The sequence below is a fragment of the Teleopsis dalmanni genome, chromosome 2 (assembly GCF_002237135.1).
Source record: "Teleopsis dalmanni isolate 2A chromosome 2, ASM223713v2, whole genome shotgun sequence".
Taxonomy (NCBI): Eukaryota; Metazoa; Arthropoda; class Insecta; order Diptera; family Diopsidae; genus Teleopsis; species Teleopsis dalmanni.
Genome location: NC_051847.1, coordinates 120,230,640 through 120,249,153, shown reverse-complemented (window position 1 = coordinate 120,249,153; position 18,514 = coordinate 120,230,640). Strand labels below are relative to the sequence as shown.

The following is an 18,514-nucleotide window of genomic DNA, read 5'->3' as shown; positions in this document are numbered from 1 at the left end:
GGTATGAATTTTTTTTTTGTTGTGTGAAATCTTTTTAAATGAATAATCAAAGTACGTGAAGACAAAACAAAAAAATTTATTAAATTTACAAATCAAGTTCAAATGCGAATAACAGCGAAATTAGTGCGGTTAATTCTTCTTTGAAGAGCTGCGGATTTGTGATTTTGTGAATTTGAATTTGAATTGCTGAAGCTGCAGTTCTGCAGATATTTTTACTACGAACCCAAATTAACAATTCAAATAGTGTTCGATGGGCGTGTTTTGAGCTCAACAAGATACATTGTATTAAAGAAATTAAAGTGTCAAACTAGAAAGAACCGCAAATATCAACAAAGTATATGGTAGCATTTAATGTAAGAAACGTAATATAGCGGAAAAAATTATTTTAAATTTAAAAAAAAAAAAAAAAATAAGTGAATTTCTAAAATCTTTAAAGTACAGTAAAATGCCAGCATATGCTGTGCCAGGATTGCAGCCATCAATACTGCCAAATGCAGTTTAATGTTTATGTGAGTGCGGCGCGTATTGCTTTATTGTCCTTTGACAAAGGAAAGATCTTAGTCACAAGTGCAAAAATGATTAATCGTTAAACGATTCGTAAGCGCATTACATGCAAAAAATCCACTACAACAATTTAACCAACAACAGTAGATAGAAATTATATTATCCATGTCGCGCAATTTTCAGTTCTAAGCTCTACTAAGACATTCTATATACAACGTTTAGCGTTCCCGTTCCCGTTCACGTCCACCTCTTCCTCATACCTTTGAAAGGACCAACTCAGTCAGCTTGACTTCGTTGCCATTTCCATTGGGTTTTTATTTGGAACTCTGGCGATTTTTTCGCTCGTTCGCTCGTTCGCTCGTCTTGGCGTTCGTCGGTTAAAACGTGATGTTGTATGGACGTAGCATCATTATTGGCGCTTGCCTCTTGGCCATTGTCATCATCTTGTCTGCGTTAATATTTTATTTGAGCATGGGTACGTATTAAAATTATTTAGGGATGCAACATTATTTTATTGAAATAACCAAGGAAGAATGCATAAAATTATTACACATAAACTTTATTGTTAATGGCCGCACATGCTTTGCCATGAATATCCTTGTATAGTCTATGAAACCAAACCAAACCAAACTCAACCGAACCGAACCGAACAGTACAGATTTTTATAGTAAATATCGAGATTAACAAAACAAAACAAAACAAAACAAAATCAAACCAAACATGACATCGAGGATGAAGTAGATGAAGCCGAGAAGAAAAAAAGGAACAAAGTTTGCGAAGTTTAATAAATTTAAGGCTAAATGTCAGAGAATTATTAAAATGATTGAATTTGCTGGGGAAGAGTATAGAAAATTATTTATTTATTGTTGCATGAATTTAGTATGAAACATCAAAATTCAGACAAAAAGAAATTGTGTTCATAACAACTACTAAATGTGTTGGTTTTCTCAATAAATTGTTAATTAAATGTTTAACATCACGTACCATGGATAATGAATGTGAATTCAGCGTAGAGTGGGCTTGGATCAACAAAATTTAGGCATAGAGCAACACATAGGCTATTAGGCAATTGTATTTCATTTCAAGCAAAAAATCATCTACTATAATTAGAACACGGTGAAGTACCGAAAATGTATTATCTAAACTCTTTTGGCTTGGTCATTTGTAATTTCTATATACTGCAATCAGTGTTGGAGTAGAAGTGAAATAAAATTATAATTAAGAGGATATAAGCATATATTAACATATTTTCTTCATCGTGCTTACGGATTATTATAAGTGTTTAGTAACGTTGTCAAGATATATAAATTTAAAAAACAAATTAAGCTATATTATAATTGTAATGTATTGTAGTACTTCATTGTATCTACAATAAAGTGTATTTATGACTTTTTAGTTGGCTATCCGGCATTCTAATGAGATAGCTGAGAAACTTCTGTGAAAGAAGATTGGAGAGGTTTCAGGTTATATACCTGCTAAACAGAGTTCAGGCAGGATTTTATAAAAACTAAGTAAAAATATCAAATAGTACAAATATCATTAGTTAGTATAATAGCTGATCTCTGTGGAGCTTAACCATTTTTATTCTTTCTTATGCCTTCTTCGCAGCCATATCTAAAGCCTTTTTTAAAAACAGAGGTATATAAACATTGAACTCATAACTACATTATCTATATTTCTGTTATTGTTTTCACAATATTTCAAAAACTTTTTGGTAAACAAATTAGATTGTTAATGTACGCAAACATTTTTTTGATGAGGTCTTCAATAGCATTATGCTCCGAAATTAAAAAAATTGGTATTTTAGATTTATTTTTACGTTCACTCTAGTGCTTCCAACGTAGAGCTCCGCTTTTTTTTTGAGTAGTGAATATCTCTGCTTAGAATGTACCGTAGTAGTCTGTTAGTCTCTGATATTAATTTATTGGCTGTGCAATGGATAACATCCAATTGCTGTGTTTTCTTGGAGGCAACCGTGAAAGAAATGAATGTGTTGCGCTTTAATACAAGAGTTTTGTGGCAGTCTTCTGCTTCCACTGTTAGTTGAAATTATTTCCTAGTTATTGTGTAGAGTTTTTCTTTTAAAGTTAATGTAAATAAAGTATAAGAATACATTGTGACCGAAAAGTTTTCGGAAATTCTCATTTAAAATTCGCGCGCTGTATATTTTTCGATATTTTAAGTTTATGTAGTTTGGCAGCACTGTCCTTAATTACTATGCCAAAAATGAGCGCGATCTGTCGGACAGTTCGTTTACGGCAGCTGTTGAAACCAGTTCACCTCAGTAGTGCGTTGCGAAAAAAACAATGGAAAAAAATATTGAACAAAGAGTTTGCATCAAATTTTGTTTTTCGAACGAAATTTCGTGTGCAGAATCGTTGCGAATGCTACAAAAGGCTTATGGGGAATCAGTTTTATCGAAAACTCAAGTTTATGAGTGGTACAAAGCCTTTCAGGACTGTCGTACGACCGTCGAAGACATGCCGCGTTCTGGACGACCTTCGACCTCTACCACCGACGAAAACATTGAAAAGGCAAAGGAAATCGTGTTCAAAAATCCTCATGTGAGTGTTAGAGAGATAGCACGAGAGCTAGGCATCGGTCGTGAGATGGCTCGTTTGATTTTGGTGGACAATTTGTGTATGCGACGTGTCAACGCCCGGCTTGTTCCGATTCACCTCAATTTGTTCAACATTATCAACGATTTTAAGGCCAAACATTCAATAAATACCATCGAACAGCCACCGTATTCACCTGATCTTGCACCGTGTGACTTTTTCCTGTTTCCCAACCTCAAATTACCACTCAGAGGAACGCGTTTTGAATCCATAGAAGACGTAAAACAGAATTCGCAGAGGGAACTCAAAGCCATACCGGAAAGCGCCTATAAAAAATGTTTTGATGATTGGAAGAAACGTTGGCATTTGTGTATTGCTTCTAATGGAGCATATTTTGAAGGAGATAAAATAAATATTGATGAAGATTAAGAATTTTGCGTTTTATTTAAAATTTCCCGAAAACTTTTCGGTCACAATGTATATATTATATATATATAAATAACTAATAATTCTAAAACTCTAAAACTTCTAAATGTAAAAAAATTATTTAAAAAACACACCATATGATTTTTTATAACACTTTTTATAACACAATATATCTCGTATATAAAGTAACACTATTCCACATCTGGGAATGGGAATGGTAATCCATACTTACTTTAATCTATATTATATTTCCGTATACATCTTTGTAAATAGTTTCTTAAATAACCACATTCAGGAATCTTTTCTCCGCAATATATATTAAGACATCTCTCTATAACTATATTGCTTACCTGTAGGGGACTAAGTGAAGTGATGACTTGCACTGAATTCACCTTATTAGAGGTTCCTATATTATAAATTCATATTACATTTATAATATTGTTGAAAAAATTGTTGAGATTACGGCTTTTTGTATATATCTGAGGAGTTGAAGATCGGGTTTTGTAATATATTTACTTGTAACTGAAAAATTGTTCTTTTATATTGAGACTTTTTATCCAATTGTAAAATATATTTCTATCATAACAAGTGGCTCACAAAAACGTAACGGCTTTACTCACAATAATGATTTTTAGTCATTAAAATCATAATCTTTAAAAAATATATTATCCAAATAACATTAGAATGCATTCATAATGTTTGTAAATATATGTTCTTACTTTTTTTCTTTAGTATTAGATCAAAAGGTACTAGATCATTATTTGTTTTACATTCCCTAATGCCTTCTTTCAATTCATACAATGGATAAGGATTTAAAAACTATTTCGGCTTAAAGTTATATTTGCATCCTCATTTTTTCAAGTCCTACTAACAATACGTGACATATCATAAAATCTCAATGTTCTTGGATATTGTGATTGAATATTCTCTACAATATTTAAATTATGATTAACTATATGTATTGTGTATATGCTATACCATATTAGTTAAATGTGTATACATGATCTTTATGATCATCAATAGATATTCATTAACATTAGAGGCCAAAATGCACTGTAGCCAGTATACATGTATCGTGCAAAGTCATGTCTAAAATTTATATCGTGTTATGTACCTTGTTACTAATAACAGCTTATTTGTTATTCCCTTTGCTGAGATTAAGAATGGTTTAGGTTGATGTTGTCCTATATGATCTGGTCATGATCGTTAAATTTATTTTTCAACAATTTTTTAAAATCTTCAATAAAATAGTTTTGTTTCCGAAGTGAACGTCCAGTAAGCCATTCTAGGATTTGATTTTTTCTTAAAAAGGTCTGTGCAGACAAAGAGTACCGTTGTTGCGTTTATGATAACCTTTCCATGATGAAATTTCAAAGTTAGTGTTTTATTAAGGAATATACCGAGTAGTTCAATTTATTCGAAAATTGAAGTCTGGTGTGAAGTCTGGGTCAAGATATATAAGATTAACGCTTATTTTCTCAGTGTATAGCGCTTTTTCTTCTAGTGTATGGCATTACCGAATTTTTTTTAAGGGTTAACGGACATCCCTTTTTCTATAATCTATTTGTTGATTAGTAATTTTCTATGATCTATTTGTTAATTAGTAATAAGTATTAGAGCATGCAGTGCGAAATGGTAATGAAATTATTTCATTTTAAAAATTCAAACACTTTTGTGACATAGTATGTTCACCAAAGGCCTTTGGTGACTTTGTCAACGTTTCTCCAGCACAAAGTGCATTTTATTAAGAGTCGCAAAACAATTACTAAATATTTTAAATTCTTATAAGAGTTCAAGTGTACCAATGTTGGGAAGATCTGGTCAAAATCCCCTCGCAGAATGTACTTTTTATTATTGATTAAAAGCAGTTTTTCCGTAAACATACATTACATTTTTTTAATTTTTTTTTTTTTGAAAAGCAACAAAAGAAAATTTTTGTTTCAATTCATTATTATAATAATCTAAGTATAAAACAAAATTTCTTGTATGTAAACCATTATTTTAGTTAGATTTTTGATAACAGAAGCTCTTTGGTGCTTTCCATAAATTGCCATGTCAGGCTAGTCAGCGAAGTCTGAATTTCTTGAATTCTATTTAGGAATTATACAGAATGCATACTGTAAGTCTATAATATTTCTTTTTGTTATTAATTTAGCTTTGACTACCAAATCCGATATTTTTATTATATTAATGACAATGACAGGCTGTCATATAGTATGGTTACTTTAAAGAGTAGAGAGTGTAAGGAGTTGAGGAAATTGTTATTGAACGTCTTGTGATAGTTCATATAAACTTCAAATCAAATCACTAATTTAATTTGTAATTATTTTTTTTATTAGTTTTTCTATTTAAGTACAATTGTCTTTAGTATAATTATTTCTACTTATAGGTATATCGTATATTTTTGTAAGCTTAATCTTTAGATATCTTATTTCACAATTTTTTAAGTGAACGATCATGTTTAATTAAAATCAATTACAACAAATAACTGAATAAGTATAGTTGTAAATATAGGCTTTTCATATATTAATTTATAATTTGATTATTTAATTAAATTTCTAATAGAAAGTTCTTAAATCTGAACATCTTGGCAAAAACTCTGATTATAATTTTAATATATAAAATTTTTATATAGACTTTTTCTCAAATTTTTTTTTTAATTTTATACCTTTTCTTGGTACATTCAGTTGGCATTTTTTTTTTCTTTCTTTTTTACTTTAACATAGAAAAAATATATACAAATGGTTTTTGCGGAAATGTTATCTTATTTTCATTTCGTATTTTTAGAGTAAAAGTCTATTATCATTTTTAAGATGGTCTTTTTTTAAATTATTATTTGTTCTTTTTCACTTTTTTTAGTGATGTTAATTAGGACTTTAACTTAAATGTATATATTGCATTAGTTTGAGTACTGACTAATTCTGTTTTCAGAGGTAAAAAACTTATTCTGTAGTTTTAAACTTTTTTTGGTGCTGTTAACTGGTACTTTGCCTATTCTTTAACCTAACATATGTATTGTAGTTAAGCTACGTTGGAGACTGGCTGCATAATTGAAGTGGTTTTAATTTTTGTTGAGGTCTTTCCTTTCTGATACTTGTATGATATGAATTTTTAAAAATTTCCTTTCTCATTTAAAATTTATAAGAAAAAAATGTTATCAAACATCTGCTTCAAAATAAATACTTTTATCTTGTATGCCGTTTTTGCTATTTTTCTTATATTTTAATATTCATAAATAAAAGTATAAAACATAAAAAAAATTCTATAATTATTTTGTTTGTCATGAGAAGTATGAGATGAGGAAGCATTTACATCAAGAAAGCAATTGAAAACCATTATTTACAGGTCGATAAGTAGATTTCGCCTACACTAGCAAAATATATGTTTTCTCGTACATAAATAGGAGGATATGCCATAAAAGCTTAAAATTTGTAGTGATCATACTCTTTCAAATAAAAATCAATATACCTCCAGCTCAAAAAGTACCTGGATTTTGTAAATAAAACACAAATTTAAATTTTATTCCAAATTTATTTTATCTCTTTCAAAATATGCTCCTTCTGAAGCGATACACATATGCCAACGCTTAACCCAATCTTCCATACACTTTTCGTAGGCCCGTGAAGGTATGGCTTTTAGTTCCTTTGGCGAATTCTCTTTTACCGATTCAATCGACTCAAAACGCTTACCACGAAGAGGCAATTTGAGTTTCGGCAACAGGAAAAAGTCGCACGGCGCCAGAACTGGCAAATATGGTGCCTGAGCGATGACAGTGGTGCCGTGTTTGGTCAAAAAATCGCGTACAACAAGAATTTTCCATAGTAAAAATTCGTAAATGCACTTGAGGTAGTCTCACATTAATAACTGCTGTAAACAAACTAATTGACAGATGGTGCTCAAATTTATATCATATGTCAAGAAAGGGTGTACCAACATAACAAAAAAAAATTTTTGAAAAAGGTCTACTACTTAAGGAGTAGGTAACAAATAACAAAATCCGGATACTTTTTGAGCAGAAGGTAAAAAAGAAATAAACTCCTTTAATTTTAATTTCTTTTCAATTTTCTTAACAATTAATTAAATAATAATAATTGTCCCATTAATGAGAAATAAGTAATTGTTTGAAGTTAATTGAAGTTAATGATTTTTTAATCAACAATTCTACGTTGTGTAAATTAAGTTCGTCAAAAAAAAGCTTATTGACTTTAATTGGAATATTTAAAGGGTTAGATCAAAATGAAAAGATTGCGATACATAACACATATAGATACGATTTAATAAATTTAACAAAACCTAGATGATTTTCAATAAATATGTTCAAGTTTACCGAATCATTGATGGCTTTAAAAAAGTATTTAAGTAGCCATTAATTATGTAGTTAAATTTTATTTAAAAAACTGTAAATAGGCTAAATCTGTCTTCATTTATCTTCATAAGAAAGCAGCTTTAAGATTGAAACTATTTGTATTGAGATATAAGAATATTTTAAATAAATATTTTTTAAACCATGTCGCCGTCACTTCAGTGCTCACTCCTAGCTTTTCACGATTGATGCTATTTAAGTGTTTTTCGGTCTTCTTTAAAAGAACCAATCTATCGCATAGGATTTGTAACAAAAAATATTATAATAAATTTCAAACTTTTTTTTATATTTTGTTGTTTTTATTTTAACTCACGTGCATTAACTTGATAATCCTAACTAAGAGTGGTAAGATTTTAAATAAATGAGTCAACTAAGTTTAAATTTATTTTCTTTAAAAAAAGAAAAAAAATTTGCATTCAATGCAAATTTTTTCCAGTGACTTCTGCTGGTTCCCACAAATACGTACAAGCCATAAAAAGCTAAAAAATGTTGCCGCCTAAATGTATGCTATAAAATGTTTATTTATACACCACAAATAAATACACATAATCAAATAGCATCAGCACGAAAAGGATAAAAGCCTCATAATAAAAAAAATTGATATTTTTTGTGCTTATTGAATTATTATGACACGTCCTTTAGAAATGTATTTGATTGAATAAATTTATTTTGTTTTTAGTTTGTGTGAAGAACAAACTTTTAAACACAAAAAAAAAATAAAAAAATAAACTAAGGATGCCTTTTTCATTCGGCTAGTCCTTTTTAAATTACTTTGGTGACCTTCAAACAATCAAGTAAATAATTAACTTAGAAAATGTAATTTTCTTTTATTTCGAAACGTATTATGCAGTGACAATATTTCAGCATTTAGTCTACTCGCTCAGCTCTCGTAAAGGTGTTTTCCACATATTTCAATAGTGGCTTTAGTATTAATTCACTCGAAAATTAACCTATTTATGTAGCACGTCTGTGGCTAATGTCCTTTTTTATATTGTTTTTCACAAATTTTGGCGCCATCTGCAAATGTGTTTCTGACATTGCAGTTGCTTTTCCACTTCTATTTTCATTTAATGAAGTTATAAATTGTTTTCTGGTTGCTTTGGTGTGTGCTATAGGTATTCGTCCTGGCAATAGAGGTACATGTTACTACCGAAACGACAATATTCAAGTATTAGAATCGTTATATACTCCTGTCAGTTTGCGTCAACAACAATGTCCTCGCCCAAATTCCTTTTTTGTTTTTGTGGAATACATAAAGTTCTATTAATTTAATTATATTTGTGTATTTATGCAAAAATTTTAAACATTTCCACCATTTACTTATACTTATACTAGATTTTAAGTACAATTACATTTGCAATAAAACCAAAACAACTAAAAGCAAGATGCGACTATACGTTAAATAATTTAAAATTGCAAGATATTTTTCGAATAAAAATTTTTTAATACAAAAATAATATAAATAAATGTAAATATATATTTTAAGGATAAGTTATACAAAATTTAAAGAAATATAAATTTAAATTAAAGAAGTCTTTGGTAAGAGTGGTGTTACATTTGATATTTACAGTCCTTAAAGTCTTGATTCTGTAGAAACAGTTTTGTGTTAGAAAATGATCGACGAAGTTTGTAATATTCTATATAGCGCAATATTGATATATTTCTTCAGCCGATTGAAGTACCTTTTGAGTAACTAAAATGTTTGTTCTTCGTTTTAGTATATTTCTAGAAATAAACAATGAAAAATGAAGTTATTAGATACTTTTACAGTAATAGATATGTTAATGCTATTATAAAAAATATAATATATAATGAATAAGTAAATTATTAAAGACTCACAATAGATAGATAAAACAAAAGATAATTTTATGGCAGTATAAAAAAATATAATTACAGTCAAATTTTCATAACTCGAAGTACCACAAGGTACGACTTATGGAGACTTCGAGTTAGAGAACTCTTTTATTTCTTTTTTATTTTTAAAACAAACCAGAATTACATTTTAAGATATTTATTTATTTATTTGAAATCAAGTACAGCCCAGAAGTTGTGAAGTAAAATATTCAAAAATTAGGGTTTGGTATTTGAATTATTTTTCTTCTTATTTTCAGTAAAAGGAGATTCAAATTTGTTTCAAGTCTAGTGATCATCAGTTATAGTACTATTCGTTTGCAAATAAAAATTTATAATTTTAAATAAGTCTTCTACTAATGAACAATTTGATTTACCGAACCCTCATCAACACTTTTCGTTGAGCTTAGAGTTGGATCCACTAATTCAGAGATATAATGCTCAATAAATTCATTATCAAGTTCAATATAAGCGTTAAGAGTAGCATTGAAAGTTATTTTATTTACTTTAAACCACGTTGGTAACGACTGGCATTTACACAAAGAAGCATAAGAAAGAAAAAATTACAAATTTGGTTTGGAAAAAGGGACTTCCCCTAACACCAAAATGGATTCATACTTAAAACAAAAATTCGACTTATAGAATACAATTTTCCATATTCCTATTGGCATGTGACAATATTTTTATTCAAGTTATAGAAGTTCGAGTCATGGCAGATTTGCATGTAATTTGACCTCTAAAATCTTGGTGCACTCTTTTTAGTTCGAGTTATAGAAAATTCGAGTTATAGAAGTTCGAATTATGGAAGTTTGACTGTATATTAGTTCTAGTGATTAAATTCATTTCAGTTTCAGTTTAGTATTTTTATATTTTTTAGTATTTAGTAAATATACTAACTTTATTATTTTCAATTTTTCCGAATATTTGTTTGGCATAATAAATTTAAAGTCATTCATATAATAATAATAACAATAATAAATTACTAATGTGCTATCTTTATTAATAATATAAACAAATAGGGAAAAAGATTAAAGCCGGATATATTAAAATAATAAATCTAATTATTAAATAATAATTAAGTATATTATAACTTGAATGCGTAACAGAACTTTTGTACAATCATTTCTATTAATCTACTCCTGTGATCATACTTCGTAGATAAAAGTTAAGATTTCACTTTCTTCAGGAGTATTTAAATTCTTGATAGGCGCAGATAAGAAGTAAAAAAAGGATGATTTGTGCAACCAGTACTCAAAACATAGCTAGAAAAGGACCAAGATTGTTTATGCTCTTGATCTTCTTCATCTTAATCTAAAAATATTTAAATTGTTATTAATATTTCCATACTCCATTAGGAGCTTAAGGAGTCTATAAAAGTTTTCCACTGGTTTCTATTTTGTGCTATTGCTCTCAACTTGTTAAACGATTTGCCCATCTCCTACTGAACTATCCTTCTCCATGTCATTACTGGTCTGCCTCTGCTCCAAGACCCCTGGGGGTTTCAAGTAATTGCAGCATGCGCGATATCTTTATAAGGCTTACGCAGTGTATGTCCAATTCAATCATACTTCCTTTTTCTTATCTCATTGTTTACCTTTGTTTGGTGCGTTATACTCCATAGTTCTTCATTTGAAATTGTTCTAGGCCATCATATGCCTAATATGTTGCGCAGGCATCAATTGATAAATGATTGCAATCTTCTTTCGATTTCAAGTCAGGTTTCCAACCCATATAGGCATACCGATTTGACGCATGCCTTAAAAAATTTTACCTTCTTCTTACCTTGGGAATATTAAAAATAATATTTTTAATATTATTATTTTATTAATATATTATTATTTATATTATATTATTTATATACATATATATATATATATTATAATTTATATATAATACAATATTTTTAATATAAAAATAATTTATTATTTGCTTATAATGCTTAAACTGTATTAAATATAAAGTGTCTTAGTAAATTTAGAGCGCTTCAATATTTGCGTTGCTAACTCATGCTCAGTAAATATTATTAGCCGAATTTCGTAAGTTTTCATCTAATCGACACATCTCTGTTTAGCTAGAAATATCACATATTGTTGTTAAATAATCGTGTAATAAACGAAGCTTTATCATCCAGAAGTAGAGTGCCGTCATATTTGCATTTTTAACAAAAATCGAGTTAACTTCTTTTTGTGTCAAGGTCTTGAATTAAATTCTTTCAATTAATTTTGACTCAGTTATTAAATTCTTTAATATTGTTGATTACTTTCATTAGCAATTAAAATGAATTTATTTTTATTTTTTATTGAACTGAACTATTTCTCATCATAAATATTTGGAACCGTTCTGTACTGTTTTTGTCATATATTGTTGTGGGTTTTCTTCTCGTTTTTGGAGGTAATTTCAGAAATCAAAACAAATATTATGCATACATAAAAAATATTTAAATAAACATTTTTTACTATTTTTGAGTTCTGGAATTTATCTTAAGCTGCATGACAGTGATATGAATCTATGGTTTCATTAAATAAGTATGATTAAAATAATAAGTACCGTCGTTCAAATATTGCAACCCATCCGTAGTATATATTAAGTTAGGGTGCCATTAAGGTATATGACAATTTATTTCCCGAAAAATCGGTTGACGGCACCCTCCAGATCGGTTCATTTTACTGAAAAAATAATCTGTGTAAAATTTTAGTTCAATTAGTTCAAAAGTGGAAATGGCCCCCAAGAGCTCCAAAGTTTGTAAAATAACCATTTTATTGCTAGGTTTGTAAGTGCTATGAATGTAATTTAATTTAATATTTCTTCTAATATTATTTCTTCTAAAAAAGGTACTAATTCTAGAAGGTACTAATACTAATTCGTTCATTTTTGGCCAAAACTCTTATAATCGTTAAAATAGTTAAACATATGGGCTTTCAGACTTCCAAATCTTGGCATGAAAAACACTTTTGAGAATAATTTCGTAAATGTGATGTCTGCAAGCTAACATAAATATGAAAGATCTTTTTCTAAGCGTTTTGCAATAATTGAGCACGCTCCGTTAAAACGATCAGTGTTTACTGCTGTCGTGTCAAAAACTAAAGCTTGCACGTGTTGATTATCTGTGAAATAAAATTACTGTACTGAAAGAACCTAGATAGTATCGGATAATGTAAATAGGAAGACGTGAACGAGATATGGGGAATTTTAATCTAGACCGTATTAAGGTTGAAGAACCTTGTCATTCTTTATTGAATGATTGTTCATTCAATAATATTCATTGATGAATATTATTTAGATCATAATAACTGACATTGTGACGTCATGTTGACCATGTGACGTTTTTTCTGAAAGGTAGTAGGCAAAGTCAAGATGAGGGAAAAATTGATATTAAGATATGAACTTTCTACAGGGATACTGCATCAGAGTGTATAATTAAAAGTCCTCTTCAGTTAATGTTATATATGGTGCCGCCATAATAATAGCTTTCTTGTATATGTATTCCACACATAACGAATGGATCAGATCCAGGGACTTTATTGTTAGATTTCACTTATTCTTAGTGCAAAAAGGGCAAAATTTTACTATAACTAAATTTTATTACATGTGATATTGTAGCAGGGAAGAATCCTCATTGGCAGCTATAGGTCATCAAATACTACGTATGTACTCAGTAGTGAGTGTTCTTAACATGTTTCTATGACATTTCAATTGCCTATATAAAGAAGTGATATTCTCCGTATATCATATGTAAGCATACTATCTATAATGACACTCAAGATGTCGTGTAAATAGCATTAAGATCGTAAAAGGGGGACATTTTTATCTTGAGTCAGGTCATTGAGTAAATACTTTGAGAGTCCGTCTTAAGTAAGCGATCAGGCTTTGCAGCAGCGCCCATATAGCTTCAGCTTTCCAATAACTTGGAGAGCAGCGATAGTTACCAACTAAACATTACTGCTTTATATAGTACATTAGATAACGAGTTGCGATCGATTGAAATTGTCCAGAATTTATCATTATTGAAATCACAGTTATTTAAGCGTTCCATAAATTTTACACTGTGATTGTTTAGTTTCTTTATGCGGTATGAGATATGATTATTTTACGAAGATCATTACCCTTTTCAACCGGAGGCATAGCGCTGGTCATATAATTTAGACTTAGGATCTTTATTCTTATTGTAGAAACTGCTATTATAGCTGAACGCATAACAATGTTCCAAAGAATTATTTCTACTATGTTCACATTAGAATATAGCGTACAAATATCGAATTCTCTTTTGGTGTGTGCTGAGAAGGATTCATTCTTGCTTCAACATATTATCTAGCATATCTTTAAATTGTTACCACAGGTTATGGTCATAGCGCTGGTTGTAAAGAAGAGAAGGCTATTGAAAAATAACTTTAAAAAGCAATTCTGTAGACTTCTGTAAAGTACGATGGGTGCATGTTGCAGAATGCTGGGTTCAAAGGGACATACGTTACTGGACCAATTTTTGTAAATTCAATCCTGTGTCTTTATTTTAAATTTTCATTGCGTTATACGTATATGACCTTGTTTTATAATGAAGGTACGCATTATACGTTACTAAATTAAGAAAGTATTAAAAAAAATATTTTTTCTTATTACTCTTGACCTATTATATTGTTTTGTTAGCGTGTCACGTTGTAAACATTAAGAGTTTTCATAAATTGTAATAACGAAGTAAGGTCTTAAAAGAAATTATCTCTATTTGCATATGTTGAGTATGTTTAAAGGAATAGTTTGAGTATGCTGAGAGGGGGTTTCGTAAGATATTTTAAAATCCCTTTATATTCAAATCATTATGAAAATAAATCAATTTGAGTGAATGGTTTTAACGTCGTTTTAATGGTGAGTGACTAATAAAATAAATTTTTATGTGCCCAAAATTGAGTGACATTTGAGTAGTTATTGTCATAAAAGTTACCAACTGCCATTAACAGATAAAAAACCGTATTAACTTTATCTAACAGATAGCAGAGTATTACTAAAATAGTATCTTAACCATTATGAAATACTGAGTTTAGCAAAATTGTTGTTAATTTTTTTTGAAATACACAAAACAATATGGCAACTATGGCGAAAACTTTGCCCATATAATTTCAATAGTTTGAAATTACAATAAATTATTTCGATTTCATTTTTCTATTTTTTTTTCGGTTGAAATAACTATTGTATCTCGTTAATTATGTGTTTCTAGCGCACAATAATAGCTACAAAACACTTCAAAATAGACAAAATTAAAATATAAAATGAAAAAATTGATTACGCATTGTAAATATACGAAAAAAAAAAAAAATGGAAAACATTTTTATATCATGAATATTAAGAAAAATCTATACTATTAGAAGGAAAATTTTGGGGAAAAACAATAATAATAAATTTGTCATTTTCATTTTGTAATAACATTTTTTTTTTCTATTTTGACTATTTTGCAAAAGGACCCTGCCCTCGTGGCACATTCGCCTGTGACAATGGTAAATTGTGCGTGCCACAACGTCAAATTTGTGATAATCGCTTGGATTGTAAGGACCAAAGCGATGAGCATCCTGTGGAGTGTGGTTTGCTTTATGGCAGTACGGAATTGACCAATAAAATTGTAGGCATACAAATGGAGAAACACAAGCAACAATTGAAAGGAACTGCTGGGAAAAGCAGCAACAACTCCAACACCACCAACAACATCAACAACAGTAACAACATCAACTACAACGGATCTAGAGTTGGAGTTGTAGGCACGTCAACAGCAAATGGAACTATTACGCCAAGCAGCAATGGTGGTATCACTGATACAAATAATAGTTATAGCAAAAGCCAAAGTGGCAGTAGTGCAAATAAAACGCAACCAGATTGTGGTAAGTTAAATACCAAAAGTAATTGGATTTAAAATATTAATTTTATAAAGAAATTTGATATTTGATATTTAAGCCAACACCTAAGGAAGTCATTTAAGTACCACAAAAATTGTTGAAAAGGACAATGATATTAAGTTTGTCAGAGACTTTCTGTTAAACGTTTTAAAATAATTGCTAAGCTTAGTGAACATAAGCAATAAAAGTTTATATAGTCTTTGGAATTTTTAATATCCAATAAGAAAGAAAAATACAAAATTATTAGAATAAAAATAAAATTTAATAGAACAAAACTTAATAAGATATAGTACAGAATAAGAAATTAGAATTAGAAATGTATATTTTTCTAAAGTTAGTGTTAAAAAATGAGAGAGCTCGTGACAAATATCGAAATAGAGTATGTTCATTTTAAGTCTATAAAGATTCTTCAGATAATGTCAATAACCATTAATTATCTCTTTAATACTTCAAGATTTGATATAGATAGGAAAACTATATTTCTCAATATACTTCGTTAAAGATAAAACAAAATCCGTTCTAACTAGTTTTATCGATATTTTTGGATTCGATTCCTCAGTACCTGTAGCTACCTATTAAATTGGTGAATAATAGGATCATAATAGGATCTTTTATATTAAGATCTAAACCATTTAGACACTAACTGTGTAATTGCATCAAAACAATGTGTATGTTTGTATAAAGTTAATTTATTAGATCAATTAAACAGTTCGACATTGCTCTCAAACTGCAACTATATATGTAGAAACCATAATAGTGTCGTAGACAGAATTGTGCTCGAAAGGTATACTAGAAAATGTTTTTTTTTGCAGTGTATTAACTGCAGATTATATTGCCAATGGAATGCTTGCTCTATCTCTTAATCTCATATCCTTGATACGTCACGAAGCAATTATATAGTTTTTTGACTTTTGACAATGTAGATTGTTATATTATATTAAAAAAGCATTCAGTTTTTATTGAATTGCTATGACTGCTATTTTAAGCAGTCATAAGTCTTGTATGAGTTGTAATAACCAGACCCTTGTGACACCGAAAATAGGTTAGTAACACACAGTTAGTGTAAATTTTTTTTTATAGAGTTTAATAATATGAATACAAGTAAGAAGTGAGAAGAAACGGAATCCATTCTGGATCTATTTGAAGAACCTAGGTGCATTAGAAAATGACGAGATTATTTTCAATATGCAATTGATTAGTGGGGCTTAAGTCGTGCCTCTACTATTTTTGACAGTCTGACAACTATGATTCTAGTTAGATGCCATGCAATGAACAGTAAAAAGTCAAGTAAATATTATAATATAGGTCACTAATTTTATAATAAATTTTGACTCATATCTCAAATGTGACAGTATTATCTGAGTGTCAATTACTATTCACTATTGTGATTTTTTTTTACATCAATAGATAAATGCACGAAGATATTGGAAAAATCAAGGATTTTATTTCTCTTATAGTATCAGCAACATGTCTAGAATCTTTTTAGCAACATGTCTATTATGTGAACATGATTCAACATGTCTAGAAGCTTCTTAGCAACATGTATATTATGTGAACATGATTCACTGAATAGTTTTAAGTGTCGATTTCGGGAAGAATGGAATAAATTTTAAGAACATACTTTAGAGAGTTTCCACTAATGATTTTATTCTTTCTTCTAATTATTTGCAACTTAATTAAAACTATTCCTATGCTTAAGTTTTATAATTAAAAATAGAAATTATTATTATTCTAGTTTATTCTAGTAAAAGGTAGGATTTTTAGTTTCCATTCAAACTCTTTTCGATTTCATTACGAAAACTGCAAAGTACACCTTCTATACATTATTTTTATTACTCAAAACAATTTCTGCTTAGATTTCTTAAAAGAAATAGTAGAACATATTGTATTATTTACTTACATCTAATTTGAGTTATTTCTATCGCTTTACAGAAATCGTAACATATCCGAAACAGTGTACCTGTAGATCAAAAACAATACTTTATTGCGGTCAATATGCAAAAATCAACAGAATACCAAAGATAAGCGCAGAGGTAAGTGGAATCCAAAAGTTTTCCAAGTTTACTAATTTTAATCAAACCAAAATATATAAACAAAACTACCAACAACAATTAAGAGTTCAAAAATTTAAATTTATTTACACAGGTGACAAATTTAATGATCAACCGAAACAATTTAACTCTGCGTGAAAATGCATTTAGTAAACTTAAGCATTTACAAAGGCTGTAAGTATAAACAATACCTCTAAACGTTTACATTTAAGAACGTTTTTATATATACTAACCCTCGCTGATATACAATCAGGAGCGAAAATCACCGACATTAAAAACAGAATTAAATTTTCAGAGAAGTTAATTCCTTTCCACAATCTAAATCCGTTTCGCTATTCTATTCTCCTTTTAATTTCTTTCGTTTCATGTGGCGCCGGTTACAGTACCTTAAAGTACAACAGCATATCAGTACTACCTCAAGGAACATTTCGTGGGCTTCCACAACTGGAGCGCCTAGATGTGCGCTACAATAATTTTAGCAGTTTGTCGTTTGGTGTTTTTCACGGCCTAGTGTCGCTGCAATGGTTATTCCTAATATCAAATCGACTGGAGCATTTTCCATTGACACATTTGCTGGATATGCCAAGACTGGAATGGTTAATGCTGAGCGATAACTTACTCACATTGCGTAATGATAAATTTCCACGCATGAATCGCCTATACGAGCTGTAAGTATTGCACTGCTAATAAACTTAAATGAGCGTTGAAGGCAAATCGAAAGGGTTTTGTCGATGCCGGCAATGGGGTAGTGTGTGATTTGCGGACGGAAAAGTCAAACATATGTTTTGAGGCAACGTTTATTTTGTTGGGAAAGGCAGATTTGTGCGATTGATGCTGCCTTGCCTGGTAGCAGTAATAAAAGTAAATCGCTTCTGTAAAATGTTA

At 29.6% G+C, this 18,514-nt stretch overlaps 2 protein-coding genes across 2 annotated transcripts in view; both read left to right on the top strand.

Moving 5' to 3' along the window:
- LOC119678308 (GATA zinc finger domain-containing protein 14-like) overlaps nucleotides 1–15,404 on the top strand; it is a 40,401-nt gene extending 24,997 nt beyond the window's left edge. Inside the window, exon 5 of the mRNA XM_038090072.1 lies at nucleotides 15,150–15,404. Coding sequence (XP_037946000.1) covers nucleotides 15,150–15,296 — 147 coding nt within the window. The 3' untranslated portion in view covers nucleotides 15,297–15,404. The remainder of the gene's footprint in view (nucleotides 1–15,149) is intronic.
- Nucleotides 15,320–18,301, top strand: LOC119675577 (relaxin receptor 2-like). Its single transcript, XM_038086782.1, has 4 exons — nucleotides 15,320–15,563; nucleotides 17,511–17,611; nucleotides 17,724–17,803; nucleotides 18,013–18,301. Exons 1-4 carry the CDS (start codon nucleotides 15,320–15,322, stop codon nucleotides 18,299–18,301), a joined length of 714 nt encoding a protein of 237 aa, XP_037942710.1.
- The last annotated feature ends 213 nt before the right edge of the window (nucleotides 18,302–18,514 follow it).

Coding starts and splice junctions, on each gene's coding strand:
- LOC119675577 (XM_038086782.1), top strand. CDS start 15,320: ATGGAGAAACACAAGCAACAATTGAAAGGAACTGCTGGGAAAAGCAGC. Junction 15,564..17,510: donor TAAAACGCAACCAGATTGTG/GTAAGTTAAATA, acceptor ATCGCTTTACAG/AAATCGTAACATATCCGAAA. Junction 17,612..17,723: donor TACCAAAGATAAGCGCAGAG/GTAAGTGGAATC, acceptor TTATTTACACAG/GTGACAAATTTAATGATCAA.